The sequence below is a fragment of the Hyperolius riggenbachi genome, chromosome 12 (genome assembly GCF_040937935.1).
Source record: "Hyperolius riggenbachi isolate aHypRig1 chromosome 12, aHypRig1.pri, whole genome shotgun sequence".
NCBI classification, from domain to species: Eukaryota; Metazoa; Chordata; class Amphibia; order Anura; family Hyperoliidae; genus Hyperolius; species Hyperolius riggenbachi.
Window position 1 is genome coordinate 215212212 of NC_090657.1, and position 25184 is coordinate 215237395.

A 25184-nucleotide genomic window follows, 5' to 3' on the forward strand; every position below is an offset into this window, starting at 1 on the left:
ATATATATGGTCAGTTATCAATCCCTTTTAGCACATTCTACCTAATATGGGGAGGTGGTCTGGCTCCCAGGGCCGGGCCGAGGCAGAGGCTGAAGAGGCTCCAGCCTCAGGGCGCAGTGTAGGAGGGGGCGCACAATTCATTCAGCTGTCATTCCCAATTGTGTTTGAAGCACAAAGAAATAAGAAAAGGACATACATAGCAGTGACTGCAAGCCAGATAACTAGAGATTAAGGTGTTGGGGATGTTGGGGGCCCTGGGGAGCCTCTTAGTCTAATAGCAAATTAGTGTGTGACGGCTGGGGTGGGAAGGATGGAGGGGCGCACTTTGGTGTCTCAGCCTTGGGTGCTGAAGGACCTTGTCCCGGCTCTGCTGGCTCCTGATGTATGGAACAGCTACCTGTACCCCATAAAAATAATTGAACATTATTTATATGGTGCTGGTCCATTTTCTGTGTACTAAAAGTATCAGGGAGGCTGAACACATGGTAGTTTCTTGGCAGAGACGGTCCGACCATCCACCATAGCCAGGAACTATGTGTAGCGGCCTTTACTATGGTCTGCTAAGTCTCATACACATTATACGATTTTCCAACAGATCGACCGGTGATCTGATAAGAAATTACATCTTGTGTAGATGTCCAAATTGTTTCCGATCGATCACAATCAGATTGTAAATTATCTAATAGATTTGTCGATCTAGTGAAAAATTGTACCGTGTGTATCCAGCCTTAATGATATCCCTGAAGCTGGTGGCAGACATTGGAACACAGCAGGATGGGAATTGCATTCAGCAGCTCATTGCAGACCTCAGAGCACTGCATGCCGGGAGTTGTGTTGGCCAATTTATCACAGGTCCACTCAGACCACAATAATCTACCTTTGATGGATGACAGGTCCACTCAAACCCCAAAATTCCACCTTTTAACAGCATCACGGGTCCAATCAGACCGCAATAATCTACCTTTGATGGATGAAAGGTCCACTCAGACCACAAGATTCTACCTTTGATGGATGACAGGTCCACTCAGACCACAAAATTCTACCTTTGATGGATGACAGGTCCACTCAAACCCCAAAATTCCACCTTTTAACAGCATCACGGGTCCAATCAGACCGCAATAATCTACCTTTGATGGATCACAGGTCCAATCAGACCGGAAAAATAATCTACCTTTGATGGATGACAGGTCCACTTAGACCACAATAATTTACCTTTGACAGCATCACTGGTCTAATCAGACCAGTATAATCTACCTTTGATGGATCACGGGTCCAATCAGACCATAATAATCTACCTTTGATGGATGACAGGTTCACGCAGACCACAATAATCTACCTTTGACAGCATCAGAGGTCCAATCAGACCATAATAATCTACCTTTGATGGATCACAGGTCCACGCAGACCACAATTATCTACCTTTGACACCATCAAAGGTCCAATCAGACCACTATAATCTACCTTTGATGGATCAGAGGTCCAATTAGACCGGAATAATCTACCTTTGATGGACTGGGCTTTGGTACTTACGGCAGTGGCCAAATTCTTCTCGTTCCTCTGCATGGTGCACAGCCCAGATGACAACTCCAGGAGGGTCGTTAAGCCATCCTTAGACCCGCAAGCTACAAAACGTCCATTATCCTGTGAGCGGAGGCTGTACAGAGGCTCGTCACACACCTGCGGGTGAAAAATAAGGCGTTTTATGATTATCGTCAATCACATGAAATTAGAGACTCAGTAAAAGGCTGTTTTGGTTTTCTTTTTAGGAACAAATGATGGGAAACGGGCTGGTGAAGCACAATGAACTGTTGCTATATATTATCTGTAGCAGCGGGTAGTAATGACAACTGCCAGAATCATTCAGATAGGTGCTCCAAGTCTGTGTGTGCAGCTGTATGAAGACACTGCTAATACCCCGAAGAAGCAGGCAGGTCCCACGAAAACGCGTGGTCCTTTCTGGTGTCAATAAAATACATTTCTATACCTTCTGTCTGAGGCAAGACTGTTTCATTATCCACTCAGGATTGATTGCTTATTACCTTTGGGGCACGGCCTCCGAATTTGTGTGCCAGCATCACTGTCCCTGAATGGGAGCCAGCCTCCATATCACAGAAGGATTCAGATAGTCAAATATGTGCCAAAATGTAAAACCGTTCAGAGAGTCTAAAACTCAACAGAAAATGTACAATAACCCCTCACTAAAGAACAGCAGGCAAAAATATAATTCTGCCCTTCAAATGTCACCTCTTTAAAAATAAATTAAAAACTGCCTTAACCCCAGTATGGCTGGATCCACTTAGTGGTTTTGTCCAACAGGAGACTGCTTTTTGGTGCAGGACCTTTAGGTGCCTCAAGGGTGGTCACAGACACACCCACTTGAAACTAAAAGGTTTGTAAGGCTGAGCAGAGAGTGATGATGTCACCACATAACCCCTCCCCCTGGCACATAGGACACTATTGTGCAGATGAGCTGAACTGACATACCAGCATCATCAGAGTGTTCATTCTAAATGAATAATGGTGTTGCTGACATTAGTGGAGTGGCTCCATTACTGGGACACAGTGGTGAGCCGCTGGATCCCAGCATGACAGATTCTAGGTAAGTTTATAAACTTACTGCATCTTGTAAACCCTTTTAATTCTTTCTATCCACCCTGACCTCCCTCCTTATGTATAGTAGGAAGTAAAGGGAACAGCCGTTTTGGAAACTGGCAACTTGTCAAAACAGGTGCATGAAAATCATTGCTGAATGGAGACGGAGCCCTTCAGACTTACTTTCAGGCTCAGCGATGGGTTGTTCTGCTTGAATAAATAATCCCAGACATCCAGGGTGCCGTCCATTTTGGTGGTGAGGAAGACAGATGGACGCACTGGACTCCATGCCCCATCTGTTAGGTAACTCATGTGATATCTACAGGTGGAAGACAAAGTGCGGAGAGACAGTGGGCAGTGAGAGAGCAGTAGTGCACAGACAGTGGGCAGAGAGATAGTGGTGGTGGACAGATTGTGGTCAGTGAGAGAGAGGAGGCAGCAGGAAAGAGCAGTGGTGGACAGACAGTGGGCGGAGAGATAGCGGTGGTGGATAGGTTGTGGTCAGTGAGAGAGAGGAGGCAGCAGGAGAAAGTAGTGGTGGACAGACAGTGGGTGGAGAGATAGTGGTGGTGGACAGGTTGTGGGCAGTGAGAGAGAGGAGGCAGTGGTGGACAGACAGTGGGCGGAGAGATAGTGGTGGTGGACAGATTGTGGTCAGTGAGAGAGAGGAGGCAGCAGGAGAGAGCAGTGGTGGGCAGACAGTGGGTGGAGAGATAGTGGTGGTGGACAGAGTGTGGGCAGTGAGAGAGAGGAGGCAGCAGGAGAGAGCAGTGGTGGACAGACAGTGGGTGGAGAGATAGTGGTGGTAGACAGTATGTGGGTGTAGAGAAAGGTGGCAGCAGGAGAGAGCAGTGGTGGACAGACAGTGGGGGGAGAGATAGTGGTGGTGGACAGATTGTGGGAGGAGAGAGAGAAGCAGCAGCAGGAGAGAGCGGTGACGGAGAGACAGTGGCAATGAGAGGGCGGAGGCAGTGGGAAAAAGCAGTGGTGGGCAGACAGTAGGTGGAGAAATAGTGGTGGTGGACTTATTGTGGGTGTAGAGAAACGTGGCAGCAGTAGACAGCAGTGGTGGATAGACAGTGGGCGGAGAAATGGTGGTAGACAGATTGTGGGCAGTGAGAGAATGCGCAGGGCCACAGCAGGAGAGAGCAGTGGACAAATTGTGGAAGGAGAGCGAGAGAAGCAGCAGCAGGAGAGAGCAGTGGCGGAGAGACAGTGGGCAGTGAGAGAGAGGAGGCAGCAGGAGAGAGCAGTAGTGGACAGACAGTGGCCATTGAGAGAGAGAGAGAGGTGGCAGCAGCAGGTGGCAGTGAAGTCAGGGGCAGACAGTGGGCAGAGAGAGAGGTAGCAGCATAAGAGAGCGGTGGTGGACAGACAGTGGGCACTGAGAAAGAGGAGGCAGCAGCAGTGGTGAACAGACAGTGGGTGGAGAGATAGTGGTGGTGGACAGAGTGTGGGCAGTGAGAGAGCAAAGGCAGCAGGAGAGAGCAGTAGTGGACAGACAGTGGGCGCTGAGAGAGAGAGAGAGGTGGCAGCAGCAGAGTGCAGTCGTGGGCAGGCAGTGGGCGGAGAGATAGTGGTAATGGACAGTGAGAGAGAGGAGGTAGCTGGAGAGAGAGAGCAGTGGTGGGCAGACAGTGGGTGAAGGGATAGTGGTGGTAGACAGACTGAGGTCAGTGAGAGCGCGGAGGCAGTGGGAGAGAGCAGTGTTGGACAGACAGTGGGCCGAGAAATAGTGGTGGTGGACAGATTTTGGGTTGAGAGAAAGGTGGCAGCAGGAGAGAGCAGTGGTGGACAGAGAGTGGGAGGAGAAATGGTGGTGATTGTGGGCAGTGAGAGAATGGGCAGCAAGAGAGAGCAGTGGTGGCCAAATTGTGGGAGGAGAGAGAGAAGCAGAAGCAGGAGAGAATGGTGGCAGAGAGACAGTGGACAGTGAGAGAGAGGAGGCAGCAGGAGAGAGCAGTGGTGGTCAGATTGTGGGCAGTGTGAGAGAGGTGTTACCGCAGCAGAGTGCAATGGTGAAGAGGCTGTGTGCAGAGAGAGGGAGAGTGGGCAGCAGGAGAGAGCAGTGGTGGACAGACAGTGGGTGGAGAGAGAGGTGACAGCAGAAAAGTGCAGTGGTGGACAGACAGTGGGCGGAGAGATAGTGGTGGAGAACAGATTACTGGCAGTCAGAGAGACAGCAGCAGGAGAGAGCAGTGGTGGACAGACAGTGGGAGTGACAGATGCCAGCTGACAGCATTAGTCATTAGGCTACCATAGCAGAGAGGTAGCAGAGGTCCTGGTCATGCTCTGCTTACTTTGTCCACATAATGGAGGATTCCCTGGAGTCTTCTGACCAGATTCGGGCAGTCCAATCTCCAACTGTCAGGAAGTTTTTGGGGAAGAAGGGGTTTCTCTGTACAGCATAGATAGGTCCATGATGGCCACTGTAGGTGCACACTATCTTCTCGGATGGGGTTTTGGCCTTCCGGTTGCAGGAGATCACCATGCCTTGCTCGGTCCCCACCATGAATTTGGTTGGCTGTATAAAAAGGCACAACATCACTAACTATATTATGGTGTTTTCCTATAGTTGGACATCCACCTAAAACTGACAAAAGAAAAATGACTGGATTACAACCCCCCCCCTAAACTCCAACCATCCCGTAATGCCTAATCTGCATGGATCTTTAATGTCTATGTTTCATAGATCTGTAATGCCTGATTTGCATGGATCTTTAAAGCAAACCTGAACTGATAATTAAAAGTCAAAATAAACATACAACATACTTACCTCCCATGTAGCCTACTCATCAATCACTTTCTCCTTTCCTGCATCCAGTTTGTCCATTGTGATCAATGGAATTCTTGAAAATGGCCATTACCTCATAACAGCTTCCTGGTCAGCATACTGTTAAACTGTAATATCACCCACATGAGCTGTAGGGAAACATGGACATTACCTTGCTCCTCAGTTGTCCTTTCAGTTATAACTGACAGGAACTGATATATAACTGACAGCAACTGATATATTTTAGGTATGACAAAATCTTGTCAGAACTGTAAGGAATTGCTGTTAGAAGAAAATAGTGAGCTTCTGAGAGGAACATACAGTGAGTTAAAGGGAACCTAAATTGAGGATATGGATTTTTTCTTTTAAAATAATACCAGTTGCCTGACTCTCCTGCTGATCCTGTGCCTTTAATACTTTTAGCCACAGCCCCTCAACAAGCATGCAGATCAGGTGCTCTGACTGAAGTCAGACTGGATTAGCTGCATGCTTGTTTCAGGTATGTGATTCAGCCACTACTACAGCCATATAGATCAGCAGGGCTGCCAGGCAATTGGTATTGTTTAAATGTTAATATCCATATCCCTCTCAGTTAAAGAGACACTGAAGCAAAAAAATATATATGATATAATGAATTGGTTGTGTACTATGAATAATTACTAGAAGATTAGCAGCAAAGAAAATATTCTCATATTTTTATTTTCAGGTATATAGTGTTTTTTCTAACATTGCATCATTCTCTAATATGTGCAGATTACACAACACTCAGCATTCAAAATGAGTCTTTCAGAGCAGTCTGTGAACTAATGACCTCTCCTCTGGCAGAGAAAAAGTAAATAGTTAACTAACAGTTGAGATAATAAAAGTCAGAAAACAGCCCTCTCCACCACTTTGAAAGTCGTAGAGATTAATGGCTTTTTTGTATAGAGATAACAACTGGAGTTTCTTAACTCTTCCTGTACTGGAAACAATTAGACTGATGTATCTGATCTTAATGTTTTATTTCTTAGCTGTACTTCACGTACAAATCATAATATCATAATTTTTTTTTCGCTTCAGTGTCTCTTTAAGGTTTGCTTTAAAGAGACTCTGAAGCGAGAATAAATCTCGCTTCAGAGCTCATACTTAGCAGGGGCATGTGTGCCCCTGCTAAAACTTCACTATCCCGCGGCTTAACGGGGGTCCCTTCACCCCCAAACCCACCCCCGCAAAAGTTGGTCGCAAACTTGGTCGTAAAATTCTCTTCCTGGAGGCAGGGCTAACGGCTGCAGCCCTGCCTCTCAGCGCCGTCTATCAGACGCGCATCGCCGCCTCTCCCCCGCCCCTCTCAGTGAAGGAAGACTGAAAAGGGCGGGGGAGAGACGGAGATACGCGCTGACAGACGCGCGTGGGGCAGGGCTGCGGCGGTTAGCCCTGCCCCAACCAGGAAGCGCTCCCCCGCTGCACCGAAGGGATTTGGGGGTGAAGGGACCCCGTTAAGCCGCGGGATAGCGGCGTTTTAGCAGGGGCACACATGCCCCTGCTATCTATGAGGTCTGAAGCGAGATTTATTCTCGCTTCAGACTCTCTTTAAATATGTAATATTCATTTGCAGGTACATGTGTTTATTTTAAATAATTTTACTCGGTTCAGCTTCCCTTCAAATCAACCTGAACTGCAATGAAAGACAAAAAGTCTATGAAAAACTGACCATCTGATGTCAGGTTGACTTGCGACTGGCCCACAGCTGACCTGCATTGGAGCCAAAGGTTCATGTACACTGAACCTACTGACCCTTCTAAAGTGTGCCCAGAAGCCCAGGATTTTTTTTTAATGTTTTTAAATTACTATCAAATCTAATTAAATGCTCAGCAAGGTATACATAACTGCTTTTGTAAAGCGATGGTGTACTTAAATGACAACAGATGTGACATGTGACATGATGAGATAGACATGTGTATGTACAGTGCCAAGCACACAAACAACTATGCTGTGTTCCTTGTTTTTCTTTCTCTGCCTGAAAGAGTTAAACATCAGGTATGCAAGTGACAGTTTCTATCTGGGTTGGGACTGACTGGGTCAGACTATAGCATAACCCTCCCTGATAAGTAATTCCAGCCATAAAACACTTTCCTGTCCGTAAATGGCTTCCTGGAGCAGGAAATAAATAAAAAGGGTCAAAATAGGTTTGAGTTTTAGCATACTAGATGAAGGGGTCATTGAGCAGAGACAATGAAACTGTAAAAATTGTGGAATATCTAAAAAAAAGTCATTTTCTAGGAGAAGCACAATAGATGCAATTGTTTTTCTCATCAGTTTATTTTCACCTTTGATGTCCTTTAAAATAAATTGTGCATCAATGTCTTAATATGTGGCCCTCATAGACCTGCACTACCGATCTAGGCAAAATTTTTATGTTGAAATTGAAGCTTAAATAAAAACTTGCTTGTCTGGAGTTATAATCTGAAATGACTTTTCTCTCTATTCACAAAGTACGCCAGCCTCAGGAATTCAGCACTTACTATGGTCGGCTCAAATTCCAGTGAGATTCCCCCCAGGGCCAGATCCAGGTTCCCTTTCTTTGTGATGTCCAGAATTAGCTTCTCAGTGGGCTCACTCATCTTTCGTATATCCCACCACAAGACCTGCAATCAAGAGTCATAAAATGGTATGCATGAAATAGAGGCGCGAGGAAAAGTGGGTGCTGGGTGCAGCTCATACAAGTCTAAGCAATAAATACCATTGTGAATTGGTTGCCAAATGAAAACAAAACATATTTACAGCAGTAATGACGATAGTAAAACATTGGTAAATGTCACTGTCTGATATATTACTAAAACTACACAGAACCCTCCAATGCATAACTTTAAAGAGAACCAGAGACGAAGCACCCTCATGTATTTTACCATATATATCAATGGGAACATGACAGTAAACACCTACTCTGCTCTTTGTTTCATCTTTCACTGCTCTTCTTGTTACCAGCTCTGATAAAATCCCCAACTGAGCATTCAGTCTGGCTTTGTCCCATAATGATTATAGCTGAGTCAGTCTTCTGTGATGTCTTTTCAAGCCCAAGCCTGTCCCCTTGTGGCTCTGATTTCCTGCTACCAGGATACATAGCAGCAAAGCAGAGCCACAAGAGGGGACACTTGGGCTTGAAAATACATCACAGAAGACTGACTCAGCTATGATCATTCCCGGCAAAGCTAGATTGAATCCTCAGTCAGGGATTTTATCAGAGCTGCTAACAAGAAGACTGAGCAGTAAAAGATGAAACAAAGAGCAGAGTAGGTGTTTATCTTTGGTTCTCTTTAAACCCCCCTTCCTGACCCCTTACCCCCCTCCTGTCCCTAACCCCAACCCCCCCCCCTTTCCCTTCCTGGTGCCCAACCAAAAAAAACCCCTTCCAGATTTCTAAGACAAACATTCATCCTTAAAGTCTCTGTAACCAAAACCGGACAGCAGCATAATGTTTGATTTCAAAGCATTGGAAGGATGTGCAATCTTACAGCAATGGCTTAAAGGGACACTTAAGTCAAACAAAAAAAATGCGTTTTACTCACCTAGGGCTTCCAATAGCCCCCTGCAGCTGTCCGGTGCCCTCGCCGTCACCTTCCAATCCTCCTGGCCCTGCCGGCAACCACTTCCTGTTTCGGTGACAGGAGCTGACAGACTGGGGACGCGAGTGATTCTTCGCGTTCCCAGGCATATTAGCACCCTCTATGCTGCTATATGGTATATGATATATGCTATAGCAGCATAGATGGCGCTGTTGTGGCCAGGAACGCGAAGAATCACTCGCGTCCCCAGCCTGACAGCTCCTGTCACCGAAACAGGAAGCGGCTGACGGCGGGGCCAAGAGGATCGGAGGGAGACGGCGAGGGCACCGGACAGCTGCAGGGGGCTATTGGAAGCCCCAGGTGAGTAAAACTCATTTTTTTTTGTTTGACTTAAGTGTCCCTTTAAAGCAAAAGTAGAATATAATATATCTACAAAACAGAATTTTTCTTAGCAAGACTGCAGAATAATCTGGGCCATTTTAATAAGGTTTGTGAAGTGTCTGCTTTGGGGAATACTGGATAGGGTGTTGATTTATTGGCAGGGGTGTCACTAGAGGGGAGAAGCCTCTGCAATGGCAGGGGGCCCAGAGCTATGGGGAACCTCAACTAATAACCTTTCCTTCCTTTGATACAGGGGACTATATTGCAGATCAGGTGTTTCTGTGGCTACACTTGTTATGGGAGTGACGATCATGATGGACACACTTGTCTTATGACCCTTGTGAGATGGGCCCCCCGGCCATGAAGGGCACCAAGGGGAGAAAAGGGAAGGGGTGTGAACATAAGTAAGGACCCATCAAAGTTTGGCAGAGCGGTCCCATGAATGGAAGGTACACCACAGATTATTGGTATATTTACATAGGAACCAGTATAATGTCAGTCATTGATTGATTTTTATTTCAGGCTTGGGCTTGATACATTTTCTTCTCTTGATTTTCTTTATTTTTATCTTATTTCTTCTCTACTTCTTTTTGTTTATCTTCTTTTTAATTGGAATGAGGTCAGCTTTCAATGTAGAGGACTTGGAGTGGTGAAAGTTAAACAGGGTAGGATTGCTTATGGCAATGTATGGCACACTATAAATAAAGGGTAAGCTTCTACAAGCAGTTACAGCGATTTGTGGTCTCCAGTGTGCAGCCCCATTTTCAGGTTTTCTTTTTAATTCCACTCCTAAAATCCGGAAGATCTTGCAGCCATGGACGAGCGCACATGACTGAGCATGCGCAAGTCCACAAACTACTCATTCCCAGTGTGGGTGAATATTCCTACTGGGCAAGCACAAGTTTACAATTTACACATGCCCAATAAAAAGGAACAGCTCATGCCAAGGGCGTAACAGCCCATTAAATTGTTGTGGGGCCCCCATGGAATCAAAACTTCTCCCCGATTCCCGCCCCTCCCACCCGCTTGCGCTGATATGCATGCAGAATAGCGCAGGGACCAGAGTAATATCCGCCTGCTCCAGTGCTGCTGGGGTCCATCTGCACTCTCTCGGCTGCCATTTGCCGGCTCCCAATCACGTGATTCGCATCGGTCATGTGATCGGCAGCAGAAAGCATGCGGCTGTGATGCATGGAGGAGACCCGCGGTGCTGGTGCAGGAAAACATTACTCCACTACATGTGCTACTCTGCAAGTGGGTAAGGAGAGGGAGAAGGAGTGGGCCCCTCAGCAGTTGCAGGGGTCACAGGGGCTATTGTTGCATCTCTGGCTCATGCACAAAGGAAAGAAGACATACGTAAGTGAAGCCAGTTCCGTATGGTCCGGTATTAGTCATGGAGAGAAGACATAACAACAAAAGCTGTTTAGGTGATACCTTTAATGACTAACTGTACAAGATTCCTTTGCAAGCTTTCCAAACTTTAAGTTTCTTCTTCAGGCAAGTTTCTGATCCAGTTCTGAAATATGCCTGAAGAAGAAAGTTTCGAAAGCTTGCAAAGAACTCTTGTACAGTTAGTCATTAAAGAGACTCTGTAATAAAATAAAAATGGGGGGGACCCAATGAGGCTTCCCCCATCCCTGTAGCTACAGGCAATCCAGCACTGGCTCCCCCGAAGCGTCCCGCAATCCGGGCTCGACAAGCCTGACAAGGCTAGATATATTTACCTTCCCCGGCTCCACCGGGGGCGCTGTTGCGGCTCTCAGCACGGAGATAGGTGGAAATAGACAATCTCTGTCGGGTCCGCTCTACTACACAGGCGTAGGAGACTTGCACCTGCGCAGTAGAGCGGCCCGACAGCGATTGGCTATTTCCACCTATCCCCGAGCAGAGAGCCGATACTGCGCCTGCGCGAGGTAAATATTTACATCCCTGCTGTTCGGAGGGCACAGCGAGACCGCCGTGGGACACAGAAGGATGGTGGAAGCCTTGATAGGATCTGGAGGCTTCCCCCACCCGAGGTGAATACCCCCCAGGGGAACTTTTTTTAGTTACAGGTTCTCTTTAAAGGTATCACCTAAACAACTTTTGTTGTTATGTCTTTGGATACGTATGATTCCTTTTACTGGGAGTGAGCGGATCATGAACCTGAGCCTGCCCAGTTCAAATGCGCTCATTCAGGGTGTGAGCGCTTCCGGTGTAGTGGAGCAATAAAACATATTTTAACAGGGACTATGAGGAAAGCTGGGGTGCACAATAGCTGTAAATGCATTCAAATCCGTATAGGACCCCAAAACTTTAATTTTCACGTAAACTGTCAGTTCAGGGTTGATGATCAATCTGGATGATCGGGTTGGGAGCGGCTGATAATAAAAGGAGAGAGGCAACGAACTGGGGACAAGCGAGAGAAATCTGCTGCAGGGAGTAGCGCTCTCATTTGCTTAGTGATCCGCCATGACAGATCGTTAAATGTCAGGCTACAGCTGTACAAACAATAGATTTTCACACACAATGGTTATGAATCGTTATCTCTATGAATTATGTAATGTTTATTGACTGACCAGCTTGTCAAGTACAATAATCTGGTTTTATTGCTATGCAGTAACCACACGCTAGGTCCATAGAGAACACCTGGGTCTGAGGACTTGGCTTACAGTAATGATAGAGTCCTCTTTACTGTAAAAGCATTAGTGACACTTTCTTATGCTCACAAGACTTTACCAGTCCAGAGCTCCAAAAAAATGAAACATGGACTTGGAATATTTTGTGTATCCCTCATAAATCATATATTTTAGCATTAAACACAACCAACAAAGCATGCTAATGAAATCTATACATTACTTTTATGGGGAACTCCAGCCAAAATGTTTTAGAAAGAGTGGTGAAGGTTGATTTCCACTAGTAGGAAATATCAGATTTGGGTGCACTGTCACTTTAAACGTCTACAGGCCCATTTAGTAGCCCATCAGTGTTGCAGCAGCAGAGTAAAGGTGGCCATACACTTGCCAGCAGCAGATCGACCTAGTTTTTCCATCCTGCCAGATAGATCAAATAGTTCGACATCGGCCGCAAATCGATCGATGGCTGAAATGCACCAGTGTATGGGCCCCTTTAGTCGCAGATATTTCTCACCTGGCCATCTGTGGAGGTGGAGAAACACTCAGTCCCGGTCTTCGATTGGAGCCAGATGACCTTGTAGACGGGATCTCGATGGCTATGTTCTATGACCGATAATTCTACCGGCTGTCCGCCCTTCCGGGTGTCCCAGTATGCTACAAGGAAGAGGTACCACATTATACAGGTTCTGGGGTTTCTGCAGGAATAAGGTTAGAAGAACTTGAAAAACTTCAGCGCTGCTCTGTCTTCTCAATAAAAAATAAAAGCCCATCATCTACGCACCACAAATGAAAGAGCCTTACCAGTTCACCATGGACCAAGTTACAAGATCAGTAAAGTGCTTTCGACTCCCCTGCACAGATACTGTATCACCAGTCTGTCACAGCCAGATACCATGGCTCATTCACCACCCCACAATCAGGATCATAGACAAAATAACGTGCAAAATGCATCTAAGTGCGCACCAAAAGAGCCCGAGAGAGGCCCTAAGGAACTTCATTAGCAAATACGGTTGGACAGGGTGGACACGGGATACGCAGTAGTGTCGGATATAGTGTAACACCACTAATTATTTACTGCTCCCCGAGTCCAGCGGTGAATTTAGCGGGGGGATACTGACCCAGCAGACTTCCCGGGATCAGCGTCCACTCCTTCCTCATTTGTCCTGGGGGGGGGGGGGGGGGGGGAGCTGGCCACAGCACTGGCGTGAAGGTCAGGGTATTAAACCATGACCTATCCCCATTCCAGTGCTGTTGCTGGGGTGTGCTCGAACACCATCCAGGGCCGGATTTAGGCCAAGGCCACCTAGGCCATGGCCTAAGGCACCACAGGAGCAAGGGCACCAAAGCAGCAGGCTAAACTGGTGAAGCATTTGCAAGCTTGCAAATGCTGCCATGCAGGGAGATCAGGCCAGTGTCTGATCGCGGTACTCTGCTGCTAGCTGCCTGTGCAGCAGCCATCTTGCTCTCTGTGTACGTTTGCATAGCTCCCAACTGTCCCTCTTTTGGAGGGACAGTCCCTCTTTGGGAGCCCTGTCCCTCTGTCCCTCTTTCCTCCTCATTTGTCCCTCTTTCAGGACTGTGTCCCTCTTTCTATGTAAATATATACAGTGTATATTTCTCTACTAAAAATGTTTGATTGACTTTAAACTTTATTCTCATACCATAAATTGATATATTACTAATTTCAAAATGTTACAATGAAGGAAAATGAACCAGGATAGAAAGGACCAGTGTGGTTTGAATTATAAAACAACATATTTTTCTTATGGAATCTTTATGGTGTGCGTGACTTGGGGTGTGGCGGGGCGTGATCAGGGGTGTGGAAGGGGTGTGGCTTAAGTGTCCCTCTTCCTCGTCTCAAAAAGTTGGGAGGTATGCGTTTGCATTGTGGCAATGGACTTGGGCAGCATTGGAGACAGAAAGGAAGAGGAAGCTTCTGCACTGGAGACGAGCGTAGAAGTGAGTGACACTGATGGCTGCTGTGGTGTGAAGGTGAGCTGGCTACCTATACTGACAGGGTTTGAGAAAAGGAATGATTATGGGAGTCATCTGGCTACCTATACTGGAGGTAAGGGGGAGGGGTCATCTCGCTACCTATACTGAAGCGGGGCGGCTGGTGACAGTGGTCTTGGGTGGTAAAGAGTACAAATCCGGCCCGACTCCATCTGTAGCTCTGCCCGTCGGTCTTGTCAGATTAGCCTGTCAGTCTGCCTGTCCCATACTTCCCTCCTGTTCTGTTCTTCTCATCTCTGGTCAGGTAGTCCTAGGGGTCGTGACCTGGTGAGCACCAGGCAGCAAAGTAGCCACCCATTAGGGGTGACGGCCCATCATCCCATGCGGGGTGCACTGGTGAAGACCCGTGCTCACTTAGACCTCACGCCTTGGGACTGCCCGTATCTATCACCAGCGCCGAGATCAATAGAACCCTGACATATAGGCATTAAGGAGACTCTGTAACGGAAAAAGTTCCCATGGGGGGGTACTCACCTCGGTAGGGTGAAGCCTCTGGATCCTATCGAGGCTTCCCCCGTCCTCCTGTGTCCCACGGCGGTCTCACTGCAGCCCACGGAACGCATCGCAGACAATTTGTCAGGCTGTGCAATATTTACCTTTTCTGGCTCCAGCGGAGGCGCTGTTGCGGCTCTCCGCTCGGAAATAGACAATCTCTGTCGGGTCCGCACTACTGCGCTGGCACAGGAGACTTGCGCCTGCGCAGTAGAGCGGACCGACAGCGATCGGCTATTTCCGCCAATCTCCGCGCGGAGAGCCGATACTTCACTGGAGCCAGGAAGGTAAATATTTACATCCCCGCTGTTCTGAGGGGCACAGCGAGAACGTAGTGGGACACAAAAGGACGGGGGGAGCCTCGATAGGATTCAGAAGCTTTCCCCACCTGAGAGGAGTACCCCTGGAGGAACTTTTTTTAGTTACAGATTTACAGTTACAGTGTTTTATTCCCAAAAATTTGAACCATGGGGCCTTTATTACAGGGACCCATAAACCATTAAAGGCTATATCAGACACCATTACTGCATACCCAGCGTCCACCCCGCTCAACCAGTTTTGTTTATGTAGCTTATTCAGTGGCCCTTCTTTGTCAATAAAAATGTTTTATGTTGCACACTTGATACATTTTATTCTACATACTGTATATGGGTAAAAATTCTACAACAGACTATGGCCCTCCAAGCCTTGCTACACTTACCTGGACACCACCAGTTCAAGCAATTTCCTACCTTTATCTGGTCAGCAGGCGCCAGTCGGCCAATCAGGTGTACGGTCATACACCCTTTGCCTGCCGTACCAAATCTAGCAGGAATTGCATAAATTAGCATTCAGGTGGGAGGCTCGGTTGGACGTAATCGTTGTTTACATCTTTTACAGGGACCGCCGTGTGTAGGCATCTCCCACACAGTCCCCCCCCCTAACCACTCACCTGTCAACCGCATCCTGGAAGCTGCAAAAAAGAAATTTTAAATCACAAACACTGGTTCGCACGACAGCCAGGGGCCCCAGTCTCTCTCACTGGCCAGGGGCCCCTAAACCACCATGCGAAACCAGTGTTTATGATTTTAAAGAGACACTGTAACATCAAAAAGATCCCCTGGGGGGTACTCACCTCGGGTGGGGGAAGCCTCCGGATCATAATGAGGCTTCCCACGCCGTCCTCTGTCCCACGGGGGTCTCGCTGCAGCCCTCCAAACAGCCGGCGACTGTGCCGACTGTCAGTTCAATATTTACCTTTGCTGGCTCCAGCGGGGGCGCTGTGGCGACTTTCGGCACGGAAATAGACGGAAATACCCGATCTCCGTCGGGTCCGCTCTACTGCGCAGGCGCCGGAAACTTGCGCCTGCGCAGTAGAGCAGACCAGACGGAGATCGGGTATTTCCGCCTACTTCGGCGCCGACAGCCGTCAGAGCGCCTGCGCAGGAGCCAGGAAGGTAAATATTACGTCACCGCTGCACGGAGGGCTACAGCGAGACCCCTGACGGATGGAGGACGGCGTGGGAAGCCTAATTAGGATCCGGAGGCTTCCCCCACCCGAGGTGAGTACCCCCCAGGGGCCGTTTTGTCGTTACAGTTCCTCTTTAAATTTCTTTTTTGCAGCTTCCAGGAAGCGGTTGACAGGTGAGTGGTTAGGGAGGGGACTGTGTGGGAGATGCCTACACGCGGCGGTCCCTGTAAAAGATGTAATCAACGATTACGTCCAACCGAGCCTCCCACCTGAATGCTAATTTATGCAATTCCTGCTAGATTTGGTATGGCAGGCAAAGGGTGTATGACCGTACACCTGATTGGCCAACTGGTGCCTGCTGACCAGATAAAGGTAGGAAATTGCTTGAACTGGTAGTGAGCAATTGTGTGTGTTGCAGTTAGCATTCAGTGTAGAGGTAATGGGGGTGAAGTCCCTGGAAGTGAGAGATCCAGGGCTCGCCTGCATTTCCCTCTAGGTTTCGCATGGCAGTTTAGGGGCCCCTGGCCAGTGAGAGAGACTGGGGCCCCTGGCTGTCGTGCGAACCAGTGTTTGTGTACACTTACCTGGAGACAGTTTGTTGACCTCAGGGAAAAACTACATATATGGGTAAAATTAATTTACTGTATTAAAAAAGTAAACACAGACAACATGCAACCTGTTGATGTCCACAAAACGCCTTTGTCTGTGTTTGTTAATAAATACATTTGACCCATATACAGTATCTGTAGAGTAATTTTATCTCAGTGGTAAGTTAACTTACCTTTTAAACATTTTAATTTTTTTACTGACCTTACTCCCCATGATCTTCCATTTGATATCTGCTCAGATTACTGGTGAGAGCTGATCGATATTGAGTGGTACGAGGCAGTACACTGATCAATACTTCCCAATCAATTCTCAATTAGAGACGTATTGGCCATTCTCCACGTTTGCTTAGGATCTATTGGTGTATGGCTGCATTTATTTCGGCGTTCCTAATAAAGTACTCACTGCGCATATTTGGCAAGTGAATGTAAAAAAGAGCTGCCATTTATGCAGAGTCATTTCTACATTTCCCCGAAGGATATACAAATCTGTCTCTAATCGCTCATTATTATTTTATCACAGGGTTTAATTACATTGCGGAAACCAATTCCCTATTTAAGCGCATGAAGGGATGATCGGGCATATAAATGAACAAGCAATGGGGAAACAGCACAGGGAGATGAATGAGCTTGCTGATTTTATTCAAATAACGTACGAAACCTGATTATTTTCAGAATATGAGTAACATGCTAGTTTGGGAGGCTAGACAGGATAGGTTACAGTTAGAGGCGTGTCATTGTGATGAAGCAAGCTGATTGGGTGCCGCCGCGCAGCTACCCCGCCTGTTCTTAGGGAAGGTGCGGTTGTCTCAGAAGTTCTCAGAAGTTCCCATCACTGAGGCAAATAGGATGAAGATTACAATAGATGAGCATTAATTGGTAAGGAGAGTTAAGGTGAGGTAATCAGGGGCTTTCACTTTATTAGATAGAGACTATGGCCTCGATTCATCACTGTCATTGAGATAACTTTTTACAGTTCGTTAAATAACCGAATTCGAAGTGTATCGGTTTCAGTTGTATTCATCAAGGTTTTTCCGCATTCGGTAACGTGTCGATAACAATGGTAACGTGACGATTTTACAGCGGTAATTTAACACAAGGCCATAAGATTCCAGTGGAATTGTGGGTAAAAAGGCAGTCTATTGAGCACCACCTAGCAACATTCCGAATAGGGCCTAACACCTGGACCAGGATTCTGGAAGTGGCTTGGGACAATGCCAAAATTTCGCCAGCTACAGCTTGATAAGAGCCTTTTCTGAAAAAACGTAGTGCAGCTAGCAATTTAGTTAACCCTCCCTGGCACTGCCTGTGTTCTCTTACAAGATGATGTCCTGTTATAGAAAATACATCCATTCTCTTGCAAATTGATATGTTTCTAGACATTATTCTTGCCCTTCTGCGCCTTTGAATCACTCTCAGCTGATACATAACCACTTCAAATGGCTCCATCTTCTCTGTCAGCAATGATCTGACAGGAATAACGACAGCGCAGTGAAGGAGATAACTAATCCTAAATTTAACGCCAAACCACGCCCACTTTTATTTTCATGAATTGCACTTTCCTCCGTTTTATTGCATCATTATCGAATGATTACCGAATGCTCGCTAACAGCTGTAGATAACTTTGATGACTCCTGAAATCAACTTATCAAGTTCGGTATTTTACCGAGCTGTCGGTAATTGATTCGATAAGTCTTGATGAATCGAGGCCTATGGCCCTTATTCAATCCACTTTTTTTCCTAAGTTTTTTCTCCAAAATGATCTTTACACACCTTACCAATAAAATTATTTTTTAAAGATACCCAATGCGAAGGGGTATAGAAAATCGGATGCTATGTTAGTTTGTAGGGAGGTGTGCAGTCTGCACCTCCCTTGTAGCCTCATCCCCCTCCGTTCGCTTGTAAATGGCTCCGGTATCCTGCAAATGGTCAGCGCGGTTGCCGCCCTTTGACCCGGATATACAAAGCGGTGCATGCACTGTATGCTGGGTCTGCTTTCTTGTGACTGCATCAGTATGTGCGCCCATTCGCACATCAACCATGACGAGCAGGGAGCGTGGTCACAAGTGAACTGACCTGGAATACAGCGCATGCGCAGTGTTGTATATCTGGGTCAAAGGGCGCTGACCCTCTGTGGGATACCGAAGTCATCTACAGGCAAACAGAGGGGGCTGCAGCCACAACGGAGGTGCGGTAAGAGACTGCACACCTCCCCTTCGCATCAGGAAGCCTTTAAAGAGACTCTGTAATGAAAAAGTTCCCCTGGGAGGGTACGCACTTCGGGAGGGGAAAGCCTGTGGATTTTATCGAGGCTTCCCACGTCCTCCTTCGTCCCATGACGGTCTCGATGCAGCACACGTAATGCACAGCTGACAATTTGTCAGGCTGTGCAATAAATACCTTTCCCTGTTCCAGAGGGGGAGCTGTTGCGGCTCTACTTTCGGAAACAGGCGGATATAGCCGATCTCAGTCGGGTACCGCTCTACTGTGCAGTTGCAGGAGACTTACGCCTGTGCAGTAGAGCGGACCCGACTGGGATCGGCTATTTCCGCCTATTTCCAAGCGGAGATACGAAACTGCGCCTGCGCTGGAGCCGGGAAGGTAAATATTTACATGCCCGCTGTTCAGCGGGCTGCAGCGAGACCACCGTAGGAGGATGAGAGAAGCCTCGATAGGATCCAGAGGCTTTCCACATTTTTTTAAATCTTAATTTTTAAATTATTTATTCTGTGTTTGCCCATTGTAAATTCTTTCCTCTCCCTGATTTACTTTATTGAAATGTATCACAGAAAGCACCATCTTTAGTACTGGCAAGTTCTAAAGCCAGTAGAAAAGATGTCTGGTGTCCCAGAATGAGAATTCCAAATAATAAACACTAATGCTACGTACACACATGCAACAACGATCGTTCGTTGTGAACAACGAACGAACTTTTAATTGACGAAAGAACGACCTAAGTAAAGGTAGTTTTTAAAGGTGTTTAACGATCTGATCGTTAAAACGAACGTTACATCACGTAAAGCAACTATTGCGCTTCCGCATAAAAATGAAAAGTTCCATGGGGAAATAGTGAAATGCACATGTCAAGCCTAGTATGAACGACCGTTTCCAACGATGTACTACTTTTGCAAATGATCGTTGTTGGGAAAAATCCGCCAAGACAGATCGTTTGTTTTTAACGATCTAGCTCGTCCGTCGTTAGATTTAATGGTCGTTGGCTGCTTTTTTTTAAACGATCGTCGTTTGAAATGATCGGGGAACGATCGTTTCAAACGACTATAGTCGCATGTGTGTACGCACCTTAAAGGGATACTGTAGGGGGGGGTCGGGAGAAAATGAGCTGAACTTACCCGGGGCTTCTAATGGTCCCCCGCAGACATCCGGTGTTGGCGCAGCCACTCCCTAATGCTCTGGCCCCGCCTCCGGTTCACTTCTGGAATTTCTGACTTTAAAGTCAGAAAACCACTGCGCCTGCGTTGCCGTGTCCTCGCTCCCGCTGATGGCACCAGGAGCGTACTGCGCAGGCACAGACCATACTGGGCCTGCGCTGTGCGCTCTTGATGACATCAGCGGGATCGAGGACACGGCAATGCAGGCGCAGTGGTTTTCAGACTTTAAAGTCAGAAATTCCAGAAGTGAACCGGAGGCGGGGCCGGAGCATCGGTGAGTGGCTGCGCGGGCACAGGATGTCTGCGGGGGACCGTTAGAAGTCCCGGGTAAGTTCAACTCATTTTCCCCTGACCCCCCTACAGTATCCCTTTAAGCCTCAGTGGGAGGGTGGGGCTACATACCAATAAACAGCAATGCAGAGATATAGGAAACGTTTCTGATGCCGAAACCAGAATAATTACCGTAAAAGTGGGTATCCTGAATAATTTACTGCATTGTACTACAGGGCCTCTTTAACCATTTCAGCCCGCAGGGATTTTTCACCTTATGCATCAGATCAATTTTCACCTCCCATTCATTCGCTAATAACTTTATCACTACTTATCAAAATTTATTGATCTATATCTTGTTTTTTTCCGCCACTAATTAGGCTTTCTTTGGGTGGTACATTTTGCTAAGAATTATTTTTTTATAAATGCATTTTAACAGGAATATTAAGAAAAAATTTAAAACATTTATTTTTCAGTTTTCAGCCATTACAGCTTTAAAATAATCCAAGCTACCATAATTAAACCCCACGTATTTTATTTGCCCGTTTGTCTCAGTTATTACACCATTTAAATTTTGTCCCTATCTAAATGTATGGCGCCAATATTTTATTTGGAAATAAAGGTGTATTTTTTCAGTTTTGCGTCCATCACTATTTACAAGCTTATAATTTAAAAATTGTTCGTAGGATACACCCTTCACATGCATATTTTAAAAGTTCAGACCCTTAGGTAACTATTTATGTTTGTTTGTTTGTTTTTTTATTGTAATTTTTTTTTTTTATTAAAAATTTTATTTGGGTAATTTTTGGGGTGTTGGGAAATAAACAGTTAATTTTTAATGTTATAATATGTGTAAATTGGCATGAAAAATGTATGTAGAAGTAGTTTTACTATTTGGCCACAAGATGGCCACCTTGAGTTTTTTTTTTCTCCTTCTCGCGCCCCGGAAGCACAAGGAGTACGGGGGAAAAATTTTTTGTAGAAAAACTGCGGTCTCGCATAAGAAACCGTTGGTTTTTCTGCCTGCAACTTAGATCGGTGAACGGAACTGATCCCAGGGCTACCGGGGGACAGCATGGGGACACGGGGGCGTGCCCGCGATCGCGCCGAAGCACGCCTCTGCATCAGAGTAGTCGCCTAGACGTGAGGATCATGTCCAGGCGGCTGAAATGGTTAAAGAAGATGTAAATGTATGTCCTGGGAGAGAACAGGTTAATTGGTTAAGGGCCAAAATTTATTAAACAGCGTGTTTTGTGGTCAGCTCCACCTCATCAGGTATACGCATCATAAGGGGGTGTACAGAGTATGTGAGCACCATTATAGAGACTCTGTAACAACATTTTCAGCCTTATTTCTTGCATCCTATAAGTTCCTAGACCTGTTCTAATGTGTTCTGGCTTACTGCAGCCTTTTCTAGTTGCACTGTCTCTGTTATATATCTAATCTTCTTTTCTTTGTCAAGCTTTGTCGACCCAGGGAGGAATATGCTGCCTCAGCTGTGATAGGGAGAAGTTATGCATGCCCCTCCACTCCCCATGCAGTCTCTGTGTGCTTTGTTTACTACTCACAGACAGAGCTCTCTGAGGGGGAAGGAAGCTGCCTGTCTCATTCTGAGAACTGTGAGAATCCCAGACTGGTGTGCAGATAATTCTCTATGTAATAAAAACTTGTAGTATACTGTAACATGAGATATATACAAACAACAATTGCTGGTTAGGGGCCATGTTTTTTGTTTGTAAACACTTCCTAAAACTGGCGATTAAAAGCCAGGATCGCGACGGAGAGCGGCGGAAACAACAGAGAGGGGCCCAGGAGAACATAATGAATAGAATGGTATGCTTTTTATTGTAAGAATTTTAGAGTACAGATTCTCTTTAAGAAATGCTGCCCACAAAATGGATTTGGTGCTTAAAGGGGAACTTCAGCCTAAACAAGCATACTGTCATTAAGTTACATTAGTTATGTTTATTAAAATGGATTGGTAATATAATCTCTTACCCACCCTGTTTTAAAAGAACAGGCAAATGTTTGTGATTTCATGGGGGCAGCCATCTTTTTGGTTGAAAGGAGGTGACAGAGAGCATGAGACACAGTTCCAACTGTCCTGTGTCTTGATCACCCCTCCCAGCTGCGCGCGCTAGGCTTCAAATCTAAAATTCAAAATTAAAAAAAAAATTGCGCCACAACAGCAGAAGGAGAACAACATCAGAAATCCCATCATGCTTTGCACAGCATCAGGGGAAAAATGCCCTGGCAGTTTTCTTATGTGCAACTAAAAATGAGGCTTGGGTAAGAAAAACAAAGTTCTGATGCTGTGAAACTGTTAAAGAAACACCAAGCCTTTTCAGTGCTGCTGAGTAGATTTTTAGTCTGGAGCTTCACTTTAATAAATAAAACTCTTATGTTCCATAATTGCGGGCTAAGCCTTGAATCTATAGAGAAATTCTAGGTGAGGGGACTGTATGTGACTACAATTAAGGCCAATGCTACCATAGAGGCAAAGAGGGCAATTTTCTCAGGGGCAGAGAGCCTGTAGGGGCCCCCAAGGAGTCTCCCCATCTTAACTTTTGCTCCCCAGAGTCTTTGGCAGAGTAGCGTGAGACACTACACTGCCAAAGGCTCTGCAGGAGACCCAGGGAGCACAGTTAAGGTGGCAGGCAGGCCCGGTTTTCTGGCAAGACCCAGGCCTTGGGCGGCAGCAGATCATGGGGGTGCTGCTGGACATGAAAGAGGGGTTGCTGCATATGAAGGAGGAGTCTGCAAATTGAAAAGAAAGACTGCAAATGAGGAACAACACATGGAAGGGAGATGCTAATGGAAGGGGAGCAACATGAAATATGACCTAGGTAGGGCTTTGAAGTCGGAGCAAATTTGGCTATCTGGAGTGGGAGGTTTCATAAACTGAAGTCGGAGTCGGGAGTCGGACGATTTTAGTAACAACTCCACAGCCCTGCTAAGTATTAGACTAAGGAGTCGGAGTAGAGGAGCCAGAACAATTTTTTGGTACTTGGAGTTGAAGTCATTGGTTCTATAAACTGAGGAGTCGGATGACTTTTATACCAAATCCACAGCCCTGGGCCTAGGGGCACTAAAAGTATAAATCTGGCTTTTTTGGGAGGTGATTGAGAGGGAGGGTCAGCAGCCGGTTAAGGGGCACAGGTATAGGCAACAATAGGCCCCTAATGCCACTTTTTGGTCAGGGGGTTGTCTGTTGGAGCCCCCCAGGCTAATTTTGCCCTGATTCCCCATTGTTACTGGAACCGGCCCTGACTACAATAGCACATGTTGTACACACCTGGGTTAAATAAGATATTCTGTGATCATACCGGGTGATAGATTAACCCTGATCAGCGTACAAATGACGGCCAGACAGTCCATTTGTTGCTATGGAGAGGGGTGGGGGAGGAGGTGTCTCGATGCAGCTCACAGGAACAGCTACAATAGCAGAATATTCTCTGAAATAGGGCATCGCAGGAGAAAAAGCCGTTGGCATTGGCGGATACCTGTACTCATGCTGTATTTTCACCTGAAACAATCAAGAATGATTATCTTGGGCAACCAGGGCCGGATGTAGGCCAAGGCCACATAGGCCATAGCCCAGCACACCACAGGAGCAAGGGCACCAAAGCAGCAGGCTAAACTGGTGCAGCATTTGCAAGCTTGCACATGCTGCAATGCAGGGAGATCAGGCTAGTGCCTGACCGGGTTACTCTGCTGCCAGCCGCCTGTGCAGCGGCCACCTTGCTCTCTCTGCACGTTTGTATTGTGGCGGGTGGCTATGGACTTGGGCAGCATTGGAGATGGAAAGGAAGAGGAAGCTTCTGCACTGGAGATGAGTGAAGAAATGAGTGACACTGATGGCTGCTGCGGTGTGAAGGAAAGCTGGTTACCTATACTGAAAGGGGGGTTGGAAAAAGGAGGGATTATGGGAGTCATCTGGCTACCTATACTAGAGGGAAGGGGGGGAGGGGTCATCTCACTACCTATACTGAAGGGCGGCAGCTGGTGACAGTGCCCTTGGACGGTAAAAAGTACAAATCCGGCCCTGTTGGCAACCAAAATCTAGTGTATGTGCATTGTTTAATTCACCAACCTTTCTGTATGGTATCACTATGATCTGATATGATCCATGTGAGAGTTACAAATTATTTGCGGCCTCATAGACACATTTTTTTTAAAATCCATGGTGCTATTTGCTAATCTCCATCCTTCAGTTCCGTAACCCCCCATATCTACCCCCCCCCCCCCCCTTACTGATCTGTCCGTTGTAGCAGCCCCCGACCAGGATGTGCGAGTCTTTGGGGTTGTACTCCAGGCTCACGAGGGGGGACGATGGCTTCAGGGTCACCTCTGGCTTGTTGGGATTTTCTGAGAAATGGAAGGAAGATGGAAGAAAGTAACCGTTAGTTCAAGAGACACTTGGTGCTTGGATTAGAAGGTTTTAAAGCCTGGTACACACTTTCAATTACGATTGGCCAATCACTGACCAATTTTACCACCTTCATGTAGTATGGGGGTCAACAGATAGTGAATACTATAAGCAGATTGTGTAGGTAATCCGTCACACTACATGGAGGGGGTAATATTTGTCAGTGATTTGCTCATCATAATTGAAAGTGTGTACCAGACTTTAGTGTCAGAGATAATTATAGCGAGAGAAGTCTTTTATTATTATTATTTGGTATTTATATAGTGCCAACATCTTCCATGGTGCTTTAAAGAGTATATATGGTCTTTTCACTAACTATCTAACTCAGTGGTCCTCATCGGCCCCCGAGGCTTTGTCCCTGGCCCCCCAAACACAAAATGTATAACTTATAGATGCAGCTCATTGCACCTTTAAATATTGGTGGCCCGCATATAGAATAGCAGTGCTGGCACCACCCATCCATATACTGTAGAAGCCAGCGAGCAGTAATTGCCTGGCTTCCAATCCAATTCTGCATCAGGTGACACTGCTGTCCAACTGGACGACAGGCTGTCATCTGGGTATGCTTCACTGTGTGGTGCACAAAGACGTTCTTCAGGCGCACATGACTGAATGGCTGCTGCTGGGAAGTCT

At 46.6% G+C, this 25184-nt stretch overlaps 1 protein-coding gene across 5 annotated transcripts in view; it reads right to left on the reverse strand.

The window, feature by feature from the left end:
- DNAI2 (dynein axonemal intermediate chain 2) overlaps positions 1–25184 on the reverse strand; it is a 76916-nt gene that overhangs the window by 14723 nt on the left and 37009 nt on the right. For all 5 annotated transcript variants that reach the window (XR_011025166.1, XR_011025165.1, XM_068262755.1 and 2 more), the window contains 6 exons: positions 24377–24490; positions 12418–12557; positions 7867–7989; positions 4893–5116; positions 2776–2911; positions 1531–1677 (listed from right to left, as the gene is read on the reverse strand). Coding sequence is in view for 3 of the 5 variants with exons in the window: in XM_068262755.1 (XP_068118856.1) it covers positions 1531–1677; positions 2776–2911; positions 4893–5116; positions 7867–7989; positions 12418–12557; positions 24377–24490 (884 nt within the window). In the remaining 2 variants the exon portion in view is untranslated. The remainder of the gene's footprint in view (positions 1–1530; positions 1678–2775; positions 2912–4892; positions 5117–7866; positions 7990–12417; positions 12558–24376; positions 24491–25184) is intronic.